General features: G+C 41.9%; 1 protein-coding gene across 1 annotated transcript in view; it reads left to right on the forward strand.

Moving 5' to 3' along the window:
* Positions 1-18,614, forward strand: part of pvalb6 (parvalbumin 6) — a 41,877-nt gene extending 23,263 nt beyond the window's left edge. Inside the window, exons 2-5 of the mRNA XM_086183909.1 lie at positions 14,554-14,619; positions 16,251-16,383; positions 16,522-16,631; positions 18,026-18,614. Of these exons, the coding sequence (XP_086040035.1) occupies positions 14,559-14,619; positions 16,251-16,383; positions 16,522-16,631; positions 18,026-18,051 (330 nt within the window). The 5' untranslated portion in view covers positions 14,554-14,558 and the 3' untranslated portion in view covers positions 18,052-18,614. The remainder of the gene's footprint in view (positions 1-14,553; positions 14,620-16,250; positions 16,384-16,521; positions 16,632-18,025) is intronic.
* The last annotated feature ends 480 nt before the right edge of the window (positions 18,615-19,094 follow it).

A 19,094-nucleotide genomic window follows, 5' to 3' on the forward strand; every position in this document is an offset into this window, starting at 1 on the left:
CACTAACGTCTGTCAAACTAACAGAATATATTGACATCTCCGATGTGAACATGAATGCTTCATCTGCTTCACAAATGTCAGCGTCAGTCCGCTGATCCAACATGGACACAATGAGGATTGAAAATAGTGACGATAAAGATGAAAGTGATGAAGTTACCAATTATGGTTTGGATGATTCAAACTACAACCTGTGGAGGGACCTCATTTCCACACAGTTGTGTAGAACAGACAAAAACATCAATGAATGTCTGACAGTCCCCTGCTGTCCCCACGCTCATAAATCCTTCTCCCTAAATCAAACCCAACAAATCCTCTGCTGACTTTAGCCTCCATCATCCCATCTTCTCCCTGACAAGGCGTCATTCCTCTGTGTATAAAGCGACAGGTCAATCATTCTTTCTGTCCCCGATGTCTAAAGGTATCTTACGACTTCTGATGGAGTGGCTTTGGTCCAGTATCTGTGGAGGGGTCCTCTGCATCAGAATGAGACTGGTGAACCTCGTCTCTTTACACAATCTGATTATGCAGTTGAAGAACAGATTTGTCTAAAGGCCTCCATATGTATTCAGGGAGCGTTCAGCAGGTGGATCCTGCTACACTAGCAACAGGTGAACATAGACGCATGCACGCCTGCATGCACGCCTGCACACACACACACACACACACACACACACACACACACGTACGCACCCTTATCCCCAAAACAGACAGCAGATGAGATTGGATTGGATTGCCCATTAACATGCAAGTCATTCCTCTCCTTCCCTGTCTCATCCTCATTTGGCCTGTCAGATATCATGTCACCTCACCTATCTGTCTGTCCGTCCATCTATCTATCTATCTATCTATCTATCTATCTATCTATCTATCTATCTATCTATCTATCTATTTTACAATCTACCTCAACATTTTTGCCATTTTTTGGTGTTTACTCCCCATCATGGTCTTTACTTTCCATAAATGAAAAAACATGTCAAAAACATGCCACTCATGGATCTTTGCAGGAGATAAGTAAATATCCAGGTTGCTGTAGATAACACCTGCAGGTTACACCCTATGTAGTTTAGATGTCGTAGCAAATGAAAAATACAAAGAAAGAGAGGAAGAAAGAAAGAAAGAAAGAAAATGAAAATAACAGAAAGAAGTGAAAATTTAACAACCAAAATAAAAAGACTAGTCATTTGGTATGTTACTTCAATAATAAGCCACATTAACATGAGAATTTGAAGAAAGAGGAACCCTGGACGTGTCGACTCACTTGCCTAAAAATGCCCCTGACGGTCCGTCCATGTGTGAGAAGCCACATCTTGGTTCCTTTCACAAGAACATGTTGCCATGTCATTGCAGCTGTAATTAAAGCCATGACTCAAAGCCCAGATCAAACTTATTAAACATGCTGGATCAGAGGAATGGCTGTGACACACTTATTACAGAGGGACCACAGCTATTCAGATCGATTACACAAGGTCCAAATGGCTGCTGCGAAAAAAAGCCTTTCACATGAGGACAATTCGATTCAGACAAATCCGTCTCTTATTATTCTGAAAATGTCTCATCTCAGACGACTCATTAGGCTCATTAGCAGATAATACTGTGATGGTGGAATGTTAATTGCCAATTAAATACAGGTGTGATCGCTTCTTCGCTGCGAGCTCCAGAAGACAACTGTGGAAGAAGCTTTTTATCAATCATGTCCATGTGGCATAAAAGTTGTTTGGGAATTTAGGGATGAAGGAACTCAAAACTGGCAAAAAACAGGACAACTTTATTCTTCTTTTAGCAATCTTTTCCTTCTCCACTCGGTCGTGATACGTTGGAGAGCTGACGTTGTACAAGCTGGGCTGTTCTGCCCACAGCTCGACCATCCGCTCTTCTTTCTGGATGGTCCATCCCGTTCATCCATACTGCAAACAAATGCCGTCTCTGCCGCCAATACCACACTGTTTGTCTACCAGGTTTACTGTTTCTGGTTTTGTTCGAGCTCATCCATCGGTTGTTGATTGTGTTACGTCACCATAAAGACTGAAAGGCACGTTCGATATTGTCATGTAAGCTAAGCACAAGTTGGGTCACCCCCTGTATCTCGTGTGGGGAGCGATAAACAAGTGTAGTCAAATGAAGGAAGTCAACTTCACACTGCTAATTCGTCTAGTATTGAAGCACGCGGTTGAAGTGGAGAGCAAATCAGGCTAAAAAGCATTGTTTTTGCCATGCAGAGCAAATGTATTGTGCTTATAAACTCCTCAATAGTGCATCTTGTACCAATTTTAAATCAAATAGATGTGTTTTGAATGTTATGTGTTATTTAGGTCATTGTTGAGTACAAAACGAGGTCATACCCCGAATTCCCAGAACGAACAGCTGCGTCGCAGTCCCTTGACGCCGACCAGGTTCATCCTGTGCGCATCTGCAGTTTCCACCTGCAGCATATCAGTCATGTTGTGTTTAGACTGCTGGCTTTGTGAACTTGCTCATTCTACTGATTTGGTCATCGTCTCTGGTTTTAGTATTTCTTTCGTGTGCATGTAGAGGACGAGGTTATATTCCATCCTTTTCTGTCTGCTTTTGGAATTTGGAGTTTTTCACGTGGTGTTTTATTTCAAAATTGAGAAAAATACGATTCACCATGCCATTCCTGTGAGGATCTGGCTCATTCTGTCCGCGCCGCACTGTAAAAACTATTTTTTTTATGTAAACATAGGCATTGTGGAAAAAAACCCTCCCCCCCTACTGTGTGTATAGTCTGTGCTTAAATCTGTTAGCATTACGGTAACGGACAAACTTAGCGTCTGCTTGGTGTCAGCATACCGACGTCCACTGTGATGATATCCATCAGATCCTGACAGCACATCAGATCAACGGTGAGGTGAAGGAGAACCGAAGATTGAGGGACAGAATGGTAAACTTGAGTTAAATAAGCATCCACTTATCATCATGTCATGCATGACATCAGGCTAGCTGCACGCTCTCTGTGTCTGTCTGCTGTCAAGCCCCTCTAAAACGTGTTCGCATTATGTTGGCTTACCTGGACTCAACTTCAAAGGCATCTCTCTCGCTTTTTCAGTCTCCCGCTCTCTTCCCTCCCTGGAGTTCTTCCTTATAATCTCTTCCATCCTCTTTGCTGATCCCAAGATGAACTTCTCTTTTTTTCTATGTTGCAGCGAGAAATATAAATGGAATCTCATAACCTGTTTGGAGTGTGTATGGTACCAAAGACAATTAAATCATTAGATGGAGACTGGAGGAAAGTGTTTTGTTTTTTTTTCTGAAGTGAAAATATTTGATCATCATTTTGCTTCTGCACTCAAGTGAAACAGTAGAATTTGTGGTTGAGGACACACTATTTCCTTGTAAATGAATATGAAACCTGCATTAATATTCCAGGCAGCTCCCCACAAACTCACACATCCATTTGAAACAGTCCTAAACAAGCCATTATGCACATAAGTCCCATCAGTAATTACACAAACTGAAACCTTTTTAATGACACTAATGCAAAGTTAATCAAATGATTTGCAGCAATGGGACAGCTGGGACTAGATTCCTGTTTAGCTGCAAAGAGTTTGTGTTGATTATGTGACGTTGCCATTGATGTGGGAACAGAGGGGAAGCCCTGATTGTTTTCCTTATTAAATCTCACTCACACAAGCTTTAGCTATCTGGATAAGCAGATTTTAGCAGTGACTCATATTCAGTCATTTTACTTTCCTGTTCATGCCCCATATGTGACATTGACATTTTATGCTGCCATCTGTTGTCAACCTCTACCATTTCCCTGGTCTCATTTCTCCCTTTTTACTATTTTAATTTCTGCTCTTTCATCATCCGACTCCATTTACCTTCCAGGTCCGCTTGTCATTCGCTTGTCACTACTTCATCTTCTTCTTTCATTCACTCCTTCCTCTCGTTGACCTTCTGAGCCCCCTTGTCAGCCCAGAGAGAACTGCGAGAGGCGCTCATCTCGGGATGAAGGCTAAACCCCCGTGTGGCCCTCCGGCTGCTCAGGGGGTGATACATTTGGAGGAGTGTATCAGTAAAACAGTGACAGATGGATATTAACATACTGTAGAAAATTATTCCCAATTACATAACACAAAGTGCATGGAAAAGACTGTGAAGAGAGGACTTTTGACAGGGAAACGAATAACAACAAATAACAAATATAGATAAATGAAAAATGCTGTCAGATTTGACAACATTTCAGTAAAGGGTTAAGCACAAAATGCTTTGGGGGGTTCTTTCAGTTGTTCAGGTGTTAGGGAGATTACTGCGACCCCTTCTTCTGTGATACTCAAGCAGTGTTTTGTGGATTAAATAAAAAAACTTTACCCCCCCCATTTTAATTTTTGGGTGAAATGTCCCTTTAAGGTTAGGAAAACATCATCGGTTGGGTTAATTTTGTTAAAGAAGTGTTATGAATGGGATTTGAGCAGGACCACAACATCTTCCCCAGCTGCTCAGTCATATGAGTGTTTGTCATATGAACCAGCACTTCAACCGTCCCAGGATGCAGATTTCCTCATGTTTTGACAGCAGTGTTATTGCGGGATGTTTAACCAAAACAGCACAAAATAAAGGTGTACTGGCATCATTTGTATGCTACTGCAGTTTTGGTCACATTTTCTGCAGTATCACCCTGCAAAAGATGTCTGTTCTCATCTGCCACCTCTTTGTGCGGGTTGAACCAGGTGAACTTGCTGATGTAACACAGGTCTTTGGGGTTAAAAGGAACAAGTGTTGACAGAAGGCTTCCACTCTGACCTCCTCTGTAAGGTCACACAAACACACACCTCCGGCGGTAGCCTCTCTTGTGCAGCTCTGACAAAACAATGCGCGGTCTTCCTATGAGTAACTTGAAGGTTCTGCTGCAACGGTAAGAAACTTTTGACGGGCAAACGCCACTGATAGATCGCGTTATGAACAGTTTGACGCTGATGGTGATTTTTTTTCCCTCTTGTTTACTTTCATTCTAATTATGATTGTTGAGGACTGGTTTCTGGCTTCATTTTATGATTTCAAACTCAATAAATCTCTGTAACTGGAGCACATCCAACTAGCAGCATCCAACATCAATAAAAAGTCTATCACATCTATTTGATGGCTGTCTCATCAATAAAACAGCTTGATAGTGACGGAAATAATGACACCTGTTGTTCCACAGCAGCAAGACTGAACTGAACCCATCCCTGTGTGTTTGTGTTCTTTGTGTTGGAGGATGTGGAATCACGTGAGTGTGTGTGACAGAGATGAATCCATTCCTCCCAGCAAAACCTGTTCATAGCTTTCATGTATACAGACGGACAGACAGAGTTCTTTGCGTCTCGTAGGAGGGTCTCAACTTTAAGGTCAGTGTATTCTTCAGTATTACCTCTGCTGGACTCCTGCTGCAGCCCTTCTACAGGGATGTAGAGCCTAGACAGCAGTGCCTGCCTGATCCTGCTTTTGTGTCTATCGTCACACATGTTAAGCTTCAGGTATTTTTCTCAACCTGGGTATTATAATGTGGCTGTTGTGAGCGATAGCCAACTTCTAAAGACTTATGTGGATGGTGTCTTTTATTAGAAATTTAAAAAACAAACAAACAACAACAACAAAACAAGAGAGTTGCAGGTTGTCCCCGGGTGAAGACATATCATCTAGGATTTGTAGCATTTGCTACATCCTGCAAGCTAGTTAGCTGTATGATTTTAGGCTAACATTAGCCTAGCCTATTCCTATTCCTATTATTTTCTTTCTCGCTGAAATATTCTTTTTCTCAAAACAAATCTTGTGTGACAGCAACAGTTGTTGTCGTTTATTTTTGGCGAAAGTTTAGTTGCAAATGCTGTGTATATACAGCAGGTAAAATAAGTATTGAACATGTCACCATTTTCACCAGATGTTGGTACTGTAAAAACCCATGCAACCCACACATGCAAAGAACTCAAAATGTCCGTAAATTAAGTTATGTGTAATAAAATGGAATAAAAAGTATTGAACACACTTACTTAAATGTATTTAATACGTCATACAAAAGCTTTTATTGGTAATAAGAGCTTCAAGACGCCTCCTGCGTGGAGAAGAGGTGGGAACATCATGCTGTTTTTCAGCATACAACACTGGTAAACTTCATAGGATTGAAGGGAGGTCGAATGGAAAAATGCACCGAGACATTCTTGAAAAAAAAAACTGCCACCATCTACCAGGATGATGAAGATGAAACGAGGGTGGACATTTCAGCAAGACAACGATCCCAAACACACAGCCAAGGAAACTCTCTCTTGGTTTCAGAGAAAGAAGATGAAGCTGCTAGAACGGCCCAGCCAATCACCTGACTTGAATCCAGTAGAAAAGAAAATCTATGGCGAGAACTTAAGATCAGAGTTCATAGAAGAGGACAACGGAACCTTCAGGATTTGAAGACTTTGTGTGAAATAATGGGCCAAAATCCGACCTGAGCAGTGCATGCAACTGGTTTCTCCACTCAGGGGGCATCTTGAAGCCGTTGTTACCAACAAAGGCTTTTGTACGAAGTATTCAATAAATTTCAGGACATACGTTCAATACTTTTTTATTCCATTTTATTACACATAACTTAATTCATGGACATCTATGGTTTGGTGTCTTTGCATGTGTGGGTCGCATGGGTTTGTTACCCACATCTGATGAAAATTTCCTGTCAGTAGCGCCTTTAGAAATCTGTTTACTGAGAAAAATGGTGATTTTGCCTTTTTTATGATGATGGACTGAACATTAGCAGGTCTGTGCTCATTTTAACACAGCCAACATTTGCAACGACAACATACATTTTAGTGAGCAAATTGGTTGTTCGAATCAAGAAGAAGAACACGTTGGATGAGGACGATATGAACTTTTGGTCAGGGACGATATCAGCAACAGTTTCCAGACAAACCTGTGATCTAGAAATGAAACCATCCCCCCCCCCCCCCCCCCAGTCATAAATCCACCGCCCTCCGTTCCGAGTGGCCAGTTGAAGTGAATGTAAGTGCTGCTCAGTAACAGAAAGCTTGTATATGAATTGTCAGTTTCGCTAATATGAGAAATAGCTCAAAGAACTTTTTTGTTATCATTATCATTTGATTCTCTAAAAAAAACAAAACTAATATGACACTGATTATTTCTGGTCGGCTGGCTGGATGAGACAGTCTGTGCCCTCATTCCATCTCTGCTCATATTTAAACAGATGGCGAGATGTAACAGCTACACAGTAATCAAAGTCAAAAGGGTTGACATGGTCTCCGTGCCCCTGCAAATTTCCTCGAGCTGGATCGGGTTAATTAACTTGTGACACCACATTACCTGCAGGTGTGTCAGCAACTCACCTTGTAACCTGTTCAGGTCGCACGCTTCACCACTACCTCTAACAGATCGGCAGGATCGCTAATAAATGGAAGGACATAATGAAAAATACTGGTATTACAGGAGGATTGGGCTCTCTAATTTGTCACGGATGATGCTTTGTGCCTCGGAGGAAGTTTCAGATAAAAACAGAAAGTGAAAATTAAAAGTTGAAGAGAACAGAGACTCGAAAAGGCATGGGAGGGGGACTAGAGGACAGAGCGAGGTCCCTTGAGTGGGAGGAGTGAGAAAATGAGGTGGGGAAATCAAATGGCTGGAAGGAGGAAGGAGCGAGGGGAGGAAAGGGCAACAAAAGGGTGAGCATAAAAGAAGACTAGCTGGAATGAGAAGTGGACGCTGATGATTATTAATAGTAATGTTTAATTTGCATGAGCGCAGACAGGAAAGTGATATGCTCAGGCGTAGCAGCACTGACCCCACCCTGAAGTAGCCTTCTGCCTTTTCTCCTAAAATAGTTGGAGAGGACGCATATAAAACAGAAAGACCATTCTTTTCCTATCTTGTACTGGACGCTTCTCCCTCCTACTGGACACCTGCTGTTACCAGGTAAGAGAGAGAGAAACTACAGCCAAAGGAGGGAGGATTGAAAGGTTCTCCACCTCTTGTCATTTCTTTGAAATAAAACAGTTGTAAATAAAACTAATACATGAAGGAGGATTACAAAAAAGTGATAGTTGGAGCGAAGACAACCTGATGAAAGGTAATTTACCACCTCTTCAGGCTCCTCTATAGAATGAGATTAGATTTAGATACAGAGTCGTGTGTCAACAAGGTAATTACTTTCTGATAGCAACGGTTTGCTAAGAAAATAAAAGAAGGCACCGACATCACTTTGTTGCAGCCTGTGATTCTTTCAAGGTCAAATTCTAATTACATCTAATGAGATGCACGAGTCTCATCTCTGCTGGGGGGGGGGGGGGGGGGGGGTGACTTCGTCAAAATGCTGATGCAACTGAAGCACTGAAAGTCTAGAGAATTCATTTCTGTGTGGTTAAGAGCGTGTGGATAATCACATACATGTGCATGATCCCTGATTATTCAGTGACAGACAGTTAATAAACAAGCAGGAGACATATAATATGTCTGCGTGTCAGAATAAAAAAGGTTTGCCTTTGAACACTCTGGCTGCGTTCAGTCAGTGATTAAAGCAAATTTACATCTTTAATTTGTTTGCTAATATTATATGCAAATGTGCAGAGTCTGAATGTGTGAGATTTGCTTTTATCACCTTTGTTTTGAAAAGTCTTCTTCTCTTTAATGTCTCACTTTATGAGACAGTGGATCTGGGTGGTGTCCAGGTGGAACCACAACATTGTGATAAGGCATGGGTGGGTGGGGTCGGTGGTACTTAGATATACAAACATTATAGTATTATAAGTAGTAGTATTACCTGTGTCCAGTGTTCTGCATCCTAGTAAATATAGAAATTCCATGAATTTCAATACTTTTGCTGCTGTTGAGTTTTTATTCCGAGTCAAATATCTTGATGAATAATGAGTGGGCTGTTTTGGCGCATGGTACAAGTTTTCAAAACAGAAGAATCGGTTGACCTTGGTGACCCAAAATTGTCTCTAGTGCCAATGAAGGGTCCAACTTTTCCCTTATCCCGGTGAATCAGCAGAATAATATTTTGTAGGGCATCTGGATAATTTACCAAAATGAATTTAATGTTTTTAATCTGTCACTGTTTAATTCAGGCAATTCTTTGCTAAATGACTGTCGTCGTCATTGACCTCCACTTATCTGGGTCCTGGTTGCTAAATGACTGGTTTATTGCAAAGTTAATACAATTCCCATCAGCCCCAGCTGCAGTTTGTGTTTGGTCGTGATTAAGTTAGCCACTAACGTGCTAAACTAGGAAAGTAAGCACAGCAAAGGCTATGATGTTATGCATGTTGTTTAGCATGTTAGCATAGTCGTCTTAAACATGGCATACTAACTACTAGCATCTGGCTAAAAGCACCGTACTAGTGTGCCTGAACTATTAGGGCCAGAGTTTGTGAGCAGCTAAATGTGAGTGAGGTCAGACACAGAATCCCCGCGTCCACCTCTCTAGTGTGAATTCTGACTCCATAGTTCAAGCACAGCCAGATAGTAGGTTTTTAAACACCAGAAACATTGTTTGCACTTGCTCTTATTGTCTATGACAATCAATACAAATGTAAGTGGTGGGCCTACATTTAACTCATGTTGACTCATTAACTGTTCAGCTATGCTGAGACACACACACACGCACGCGCGCGCACACACACGACAGCTGTTATTGCCAAGCTGGAAGAGTGCTATCCTGTCCTGTACCTGCTTGAGGATTAGACAGTGGACAGTGGTGATAACAGCCAGATCATCCCCAGGCCTCAAGACTGCTCTTATCAAATTCATTCTTTCATCCCTGTGTGTGTGTGCGTGTGTGTGTGTGTGTGTGTGTGTGTGTGTGTGTGTGTGTGTGTGTGTGTGTGTGTTTGTATGCAGACCAGTATTTATTTTTGAACAGTTTCTCCTTATCAGTAACTGTATGAAATCAGTAGAGAAAGACAGCTGTTATAAGCTTCCAGCTTATTTGGAAATCGACTGTGCAAATCAGCTGCCATTCAGAAAGATTTTATGGTGTAATTAAAATTCCTCCGTTTGATATTAGGGAACACGGTGGCAGGAACTTTACAATGCTTCAGAGAAATATAGAGAAATATTCAGAATGTAACTGCTCATACTGGTATGTAAAGTAATCTTTAATCAATGTAAACTTTTATTTTCCCATCATCTTTAAATCTTTAAAAACATCCTTCTGTGTTTCAGTTAGGAGTCAATTAGAAGCTCTGAGGGGATTTCTGAAGGATTAACCATCAAATATATGATGCAATAACGTTAAATTAAGATATTTAGGGGTTAAGAAAGACGAATACGGAACACAGTTTACTTACACTTCATGTTTTACTTTTATGACCCAGAGTGCACTGCAGAAAAACAGTCTGAATTATAGTAAAAAATAGATAAATAAATAATCCATTACACTTAAAGTCCATAAAAGATAGACTCGAGTAAACGTTGCTCTCTGAGATGCCATTCTCTTAAAAACAAGCTGTTTTTTGTATTATTTCTTATAATCGCATTTGAGATGAAAATTAGTCAACCATACATGGCACGGGTTTTTTTTTTTTTTGCTGATGTTACGTCACAAAAGATTTGGCCCCTTTGAGTCAGCGTTACTGTGTACAACAGTTCATATCATCCCAAAAGGACATATCCCGACATAACACCAAGGTCAGGTTATTAAAGTAGCATAAAACTCCAAGGATGAAGGATTCACGTTCATATCTTATTGCTTTACACGAACGTGAGCTGAACAAAAACCCACAAAGGTTCAATTCTAGTTCACAGAAACTTAAAGAAGATTAGATAATCCCAGTAGTATGGTAATAATATGTACATGTGGGAATAGAAAAATACACAGTTGAAGAGCTGTACTGGTATTCCGGCTACGATGACACGACCTTGACTGAACATTTACCGTCACCATGTTGGTCCCTTTATCACACACAATCACACATTTCCTCAACAAACAGAGACGGGACAGCCAAGTCAGAGAGGGCGAGAGGCTCGGGTTTCCTGGACTGAGAGGCCGTTCTTGTTTAAGCCTCCCACCTCTTCACCTAACTGGCTTGGCACCCAAAAACACATAAATCCTTGCACACGCAAGTGTATACACACACATGCACGCACGCACACACACGTGCACGTGCACTAACGTTCACACGGTTGCGCAGCTGTTGCAGTGTAGTGGGATGTTGGCAGCTCTGCAGCACGGTTGGATGTCCCACACACACACACACACACACACACACACACACACACACTGACCATCAGTGTGTGTGGTTGTCCCATGAAGGAAACCCCCGTGTGATGAATGTCATTGATATGCAGAAAGTGTTACACTTCTGCATATTAGGATGTTAATGTGTTTGTTTTCATATCCAGCAAATATAAACTAGAGGGAATATTCATAGCTTCACACGGGCAAACTCAGTCTAAAACAAGCAAGTCATGAGGGGGGCACTTGCACCCCAGATCAACTCACTTCAATGCATAAAAAATCAACAAATTAGTTTAGAGCAACGTGTCCGTTAACAGTCCCCAGCCGTACTTTTACACCGTGCAGCCAGAAAAAGCTCAAAGTTGCACACGAGAGAGAGAAAACACGTCAATAAACAATACATAAGTAATCTTTTTTTAATGCTTTTAAAGAGGAATTGCAGAAGGGACAAAAAGATCATTATGGTGGTTTGTTTAAACAGCAGGTAGAACAAAACAACTTCACCATGGCAACTTAGAAAATTCCCTTTGAAGGATATAGTCGAGGAGAGGATGCTCATTGCGTTAAGATTGGATGATTACAAATATATTTAAAATATCTTTGTGTCCTCCATGATGGAGCAGAAGACCTGTTAACATTTGGATTTTGTTTAAGGGAGCAGACGAATGAATGGACTGACTGAAGACTACATTTAAAAAAAAAAAGCTGTTTTTTTTCCCTCATAAAACAGCTTTGTTTTTCTACCACATGAGATGGAATAACACCAAAAACAAAGCACTCAAGCATTCATGTATGCATCAGCCTCTGACCAATTTGTTCCTCTGCTTTTATGCAGCAATGTCTTTGCTGTCACCTAATAAAATGTGTTTGACAGACAGTGTAAAAAGACAAAAGTGGACATGCCTCTGCATAAATAGATGCTAATAAAGTCCCATATTAAGATGTCCGACTGTTTTTTTGTTGGTTATTTTTCAGATTATAGATTGATATCATCCTGATCCAAACTCCTCCGCGTTCTCCTTAAAACAAACCCATGCCAGTGACTTCATGCAATCCCGCTGGCAGCACAGCAGCTGAGATATCTCGCGAAATCAATCTTATCCTCCTCATTTCACAGTGAATTGCTTCTTTTTCCCCTAGGACACCTTTGTAGGTAAAAGTCAGGAGAGGAAGTTGAGCTTTACAATGATAAAAGATTGGATGTGTGGCTGCACAAGTTAAGTACTGTTCAGTATTGATCTGTGTGTGCAGCAGTATGTTACTCAAGTAGATAACACTCTCCCTCGCTACGAGCTCGTACATCACTGTTCCTGAGCGTCGCACCAGTGAAAGAACGACGTTGAATGGTGATTAACACATTTTATTATCCAAACATTTCAAAGATATTGCCTTTTGTTTTCTTCTAATCTATTTTAATTGTGTGCATGTATGATTGTTCTCATTACTAGAGCTCTCTCTCTCCTAATTAAAAGATTTCCCCAACGTTTTACACTCATTTAGAGTGGAAGCAGGGTGGCTAACATTAGAGCGAATATCATATTAGAATGCTTCAACTGCTTTAGAGGCATAATTAATTTGTAACAGGCGGAAATGTAGAGAAGGTGTTACTGACTCTCAGAAGGACACAGCAATGAGAGTTCAACGAGACGTGCTGCACGGAGGGACACGATGATGATGATGATGATGATGGTGATGGTGGTGGTGGTGGTGGTGGTGGTGGTGGAGATAATGACGACACAGTGGCACAGCGACCTTTCTAGGGGTCACTTTTGCATCGACGTTAGAGTTGAAAGATTCAAAACATGAAGCCAGTAAGCTGCTCTCACAAACGCTAACCTGACTACGGGTCTGTAGTACAGCAAGCAGTTCTGTCAGGCTCTACTTTCACTCCAGCTTTGCCAGAAATGTTCGACATCTTATTCGTTTTGAGGAAAGTGACATCATCATTGTCTGTAACGCATATACTGTTGAGGGTCGTGGGGCGGCCGGAGACCCTGGGCTCACATTTATTGAGAGATAACTGTTCAAAATCGCATTCATGACCACCTAAAGTTCAGGAACAACACCAGGGCCCCCTCCCTCACCAATTTAACCACCCGCGTCCCATTAACTCAATGACCCGCACCCTCCATCCAGACCTATGCGAGCAAGTCCAACCCTTCCTCTTCCTCCCCAGCCAAGAACCTTCTCACTGTGAGGTGACCATCAGACTTTTGAGAAAGTGCTTTCTCATTCCGATTCTAATTTGTTTTCTACCCCCCCCCCCCACATCCAACTTGCAATCCCTGCAAGCTACCTGGCTGTGTGAAGTAATACTCAAGTACCCTTCAGAGAAATTCCTTCCAGCTCTTCAGTGAGCAGCTTCTTTCTCATAAGTGGCGTTGATCATTTTGGGTCATGCGATGTGTGCGACAGTAACTGGTGTTGAGGAGTTTAATCGAATGTGCGTCCAATAGCTGTTTAGATGTCTTTGTCGTTGCCAATCCAGTCAAAAGAGAAAATAGTGCCATCTCCATCAGATTAACTGAGAGACAAGGCAGCCCATTGAATGGTGTGAGGGTTGAACTGGTTGGAGGTCTGAGACAGTTGTCAATCATTTGTCTCACACACACATACACACACTCCTTGAAACAATATGTCCTCGTGGTGTGTTGAGCTTAAAGGTTATACATGCTGCGTATGCATGTTTTCGATAGCAGTAGAGTAGAAGGAGGCATCAGTCAAAGTCGAGGGAAGGTGACAACTCCATAAGCAGCGATCAGGTTCAGTCACACACACACGGACTAAAGAGCCAAAGTGCTGTTTGAGTGCTGGGCTCACCTTTCACTGTGTGAGGTACAAAAAGATTCACCCCGCCTGGAACGGGCTGACACAGTGAAATCTCCTGTGGCATTTCAGTCACTGCTGAGGGCACCTGCTGCCTCCGCCCTGTCTGTACCAGCCCGGTGACATCACACTGATAATATGGCCGACATTGTTATACATGCTGGTTACGTCCTTATTTTTCCTATGATTTATGATAAATTTATGATAAATTAAATAAATCTACTTTTACAGAAACCTGGTCAAACCATCCTGTGTCTGTGTCCTCTCTCTCTTCCTCTGTGGCTTTCTTCCGCTAGGTCTCTCTCTCTCTCTCTTTTACTCTCTCTCTCCCTCCTTTTGTCACTCTTCCTGGACTGTCACTAACTCGCTCTGTCACTCATCACCTCCGTCTCACATGTCCTGGTTTCCTGCTCCATTTCTACAGTGTCACCGGTGTAATACGAGAACGTCTTTGAGTTGTCTTAGGTGACCTTGTTTTTAACCTCTCTGTCCTTATTCTCTCTCTCTCTCTCTCTCTCTCTCTCTCTCTCTCTCTCTCTCTCTCTCTCTCTCTCCAACAGCCAAGATGGCAATGAGTGGCATCCTCAACGCTGACAACATCAAGAAAGCTCTAGATGCATTTGCAGGTAAATCCCAAAGCAGTTTGGCTTGATAAGCTGAGAATAAAACAGGACATCATAGCCAAACTGTATATCCTCACAGGTTTGGTTGGAATATTTGGGCTCCGCATCGTAGATTTTGGTGCAACTGGCACAACGGACGTTTATTTTGTAGCCTTTAAATGTTTCCTCTCGCCTCTCGCGAAAGCTACCAAAGCATCACCGTTGAACTCAGGGATGCCAAAACTAATAATAGACTTTTTTTTTGCCTGAACTTGACGGTATTGATTCCACCCTGCCTACGTCTATAGGGGAGTATATATAGAGCGCTGCAGGGATGATGTATTTCTATAGGACAGAACAGAAGCTAGCGTCACCATGGCTATCCTTCACTAAAAGCCAACTAATTTTTCCCGCACAAGGCGTGAACATATCTGCTCCTCCCGTTTGCACGTTATTTCAGGCATTTTAAGGTGCAAATATTGCATCCAATTTTGATGCATGTCCATCGAACTCAGAACAAACGGAGAACCTAAGTGAATTCAAACGACACTGCAACTCTGACTCTGTCCAAATAATACTGCAAAGGTTGCGTCAGTGTCCCGACAAGTTGCGTGACTTAGTTTACGTTAGAAACATACTCCATCCAACTATCTGCAGAGTACAGAGTAGCAGTGGCTCCATCCACCCGGTGCGACTTCTTGGTCCCGCAGGCGGCAGCATACCAGACGCTAAAGTGAGTCAGTGTCGGCAGGAAGGAGGAAGCTGTCTTACAAGAACGTAAAATAAAGAAAATAAGAGGAGAAAGGAAATGTGTGTGGTTTCTCACTCTGATCAGATGTGGGGTTTTTTTTGGGGGGGGGGGGGGGCATAATCTCTTCAAAGTCCTTACACCTACATTTGTGTCCGTGCTAACAGTGAAAGAATTTTCCCACTAAATTTGATTTTTAAATAGTATTTTACCAGTTCCTTTCCACATCATGTAGATGCGGGGTTCTTACAAGTCCTTCAACATTTGGACGTAATCAGCAAAAAGGTGTTCCAATGTAATCAGCAAAAAGGTGTTCCAATTCATTTCTTGACGCTCAAAATTTAAATTTTAATCTCAACATGAAATATATATATATATTACAAAAAAATCTTCCTCCTGGATTGTTTTTCATCCCTGGCCCTCACACTGCAGTGGTCCTGCGCTTGTGCAGGGGATTTGTCTTACATATTGGTGTCGCATATGTGTAGCGTTATCTATACAAATGGAGGACGACAGAGCTCCGCGACCTAGAACTGACAGGTCCTCTGGCTAATACATGTTCTCATTTTTAATTGCCACATTGTTTGAAGTGTCATTCGTCTGAAGTAATTATGTTTTTTTTTCCTTTTTTTATCCTTCTTTTGCCTTTGGGCATCATCAACTAGCTCAGCACAGAACAAGCTTTCAGTGACCTCCAATCACTTTCACCATACTTTTATCCCATTCCATCAACCTTAAGCACCAACACCTCAGTTTAGAGGTGTTTCCAAACCACTGAAGTGCATCTTCTTGTTTGTGTGTTTGTTTGTACCTGGTCCTGTGTGTGTGTGTGTGTGTGTGTGTGTGTGTGTGTGTGCTTGTGCGTGCGTGCGTTTGTGTGTGTGACGGTGTGCGTATGTGTATTCAGTTGCTGACTCTTTTGACCATAAGAAGTTTTTTGAGATGATCGGTCTGAAGGCCAAGTCAGCTGACGATGTGAAGAAGGTCTTCACGGTGCTGGACGCCGACAACAGCGGCTTTATAGAGGAGGAAGAGCTCAAGTAAGATAAGGACACACACACACACACACACACACACACACACACACACACACACACACAGCTAATTAAACCCAAATCATACTGAGCTACAGATGTTTTCTGACACTGTATCTGTTCTCTTTTTCTTAATCAAACCAGATTTGTCCTGAAGGGTTTTGCCAAAGATGGCAGGGACCTGACGGACAAAGAAACCCAAATATTTCTAAAAGCAGCCGACAAGGATGGAGATGGCAAGATTGGAGTTGATGGTAAATGCTGTCAGACTGCAAATACGGTTTATCAGAGGGAGTGTTACAAGGCCAAACTTTTTCATCAAGATAGGCGACATCAAAAGCTAAAATATGAAATTTAGTAATACGATACTGGGAAGAGTGTCTTGTTGTAAACATGCTAAACATTGTTCATTGACAAGATGAAACTGTCAGGATTGAAACGTCGACAGACAAACGAAGAAGAATGGAACGACTCTAGCTTGTTATAGCTCCTAGGTGGGTTATTGTGACTCAAATCCTGCAGAGATTAGACACACGTTTATTGTTGCTGTGGAAAGTGTCGATCAATGCATCCACTCATGGGATCCCTGACATTTTAAGTCTTAATGAACTGGTATCTTGTTTTGAAAGATCTGTCTGGTTTAGTATTTGATTGGATAAAGAGAGAGAGAGAGAGAGAAAGAGAGAGAGAGAGAGAGAGAGAAAGAGAGAGAGAGAGATCCGCTGACAGGCAAGAGACATTTGCTCTCTGTAGGAGAGTGAGTGGTGCAGCTGGTGATACTTTCCCTGTGTTGTTAGTATTAATTATCAGCAAAAGAGAGAGGAATCACAATACAGACTGTATTTTTGCTGGTGGGCCACCCATTGCCAACCACTGATGGCCGCCTGAGTTATAAGCGAACCAAGCGGCTGCTTGTGGCCCCGTGGCCACCAGGTGGCCCCCAAACTGTGTTTTTTGCTTTGTTGTTGTTGTTGTTGTTTTTTAAACATATTAAACATATTAAAGATGTGAAAACATCATTTAATGAATGAATGAATAATACAATACAAGAAAATTCTGATTTCATGATCAATATGCCTGACATCGTTTGAGTCATGATTCATGCGCATCAGCTCCCAGACCCCCGCTCCAGTTTGAACCCGCTCTTGAACAAAGGGCACCACCCCTTCCTCGTGCATCTGTGGCCTAAGTGACCATAGTTCACCGTCCGTCTGCATTAATACTTGATTATGTAACATTATAGTGTGACATTTGTGTCAATAATCGTCCAGCACAGTTTACGCCGCGCGGTGATGGTGGTGTTGGGGGGATCAAATTCTGCTCAGGGCCCCCTAAAGGCTCGGGCCGGCACTGCACTGATGTACCGTATTTGTCCATTTTTTGGTTGCCCATTAAAGAATTCATGAGAAAGTCAAACGTGTACACTTGATTTTTAATAAAAGAACTTAAGAGCACCATGTGAGGAGGGCTAGCCGAGCCAACATGTCACATTCTGACCTAAATTTTGGACCAAACCTGGGTCAGATACCTAGGACACTGTGGCTGAGCGTTAGCGAGTTGTAACGCGACATCTTTAAAAAACAAACAAACAAAAAACCTTGGCGATAACACATTCTAACAACTTAAGAAGTTTCTTCTTCTCTTACAGAGTTTGCTGCTCTTGTGAAAGAATAGATAGTCACCTATCATGACTGGCTCATGCTTGAAGACCACCTCCTAACCACGGCCACCCCCTACCACCGACTGCTCTCTTCACAAAGTGTTAACGCTGCACTGAAATATGCTGTGGTCCACCCCGACACCCTAATACCCTCCCTACCCTTTCACTCAACCCTCACAGCTACATTCATCCTGTTTAATGTATCCTTTTTTATACAAACTGTTCTACTTTCTGCTTATGTATAGATAATAAACACATGCCTGCAGGAATAAACCTCACATTTAAAGCATCAAGTATAGACGTTTAAAGAGATTAGAAGAGAAAGTTCCTAAACTCTGTCTGGATTTCTTATTCTTTATCTTTGTTTTACTTAGCCAACACTTCTTCTCACTCCCTTTTTTTTCAGTTTCTCTTTTCTGTCGACTTCACTTGCACTCTTCTCTCGCCCCCCCACCCCATTATCCACACCCTCACACCCTCCATCCCTCCTTTTCTCCTCTGGTAATGAGCTGTTGTACTGTTGTAAAACGTACCAAAAGAAGAAGCTGTGAAAGAATAAAGAAGAATAAAACAAAAACCACTCAGACTTCTTTTGTGAATTCATCTCTTTGATGAGTCTGATTTTACTCTCTTTATCTCTCTCTCTTTTGCTTTTCCACTGTTCTTGTCAAACAGTTATAAAGAAAGATAATCATGTAGAAAAAGGGAAAAATATCTGTCTTTAGGAAGGTCAAAACTCTCCCTCAGTGTCTCTTAGTATTCATAAGCATCATTCATCTACAAAGACTTTTTATTAAAAACTAGACGAAAAAAACCCACGTTATTCTTCCACCTACCAGAGGTGCTGAACTACTTTATCGGTACCATGCTGTCAGGCCATTAGCTGAACTGGATTCACACTGAGGTTCAATTTGGGTTAAGTACCCCCAGAGGAAGCCCCAAAACAGGCAATGCGGGATTCCTCATCTTCTTTAGTAGGCCATTTTACTGCCTGAGCAAATAAATACAGACCTGAAGCTTGGAAGAGATTGCTGAAGCGGCAGAAAGTGCTCAGTAG

Source organism: Aulostomus chinensis, chromosome 18 (genome assembly GCF_037954235.1).
Source record: "Aulostomus chinensis isolate RoL2024-O1b breed Wild chromosome 18, RoL_Achi_v1.0, whole genome shotgun sequence".
Lineage (NCBI taxonomy): Eukaryota > Metazoa > Chordata > Actinopteri > Syngnathiformes > Aulostomidae > Aulostomus > Aulostomus chinensis.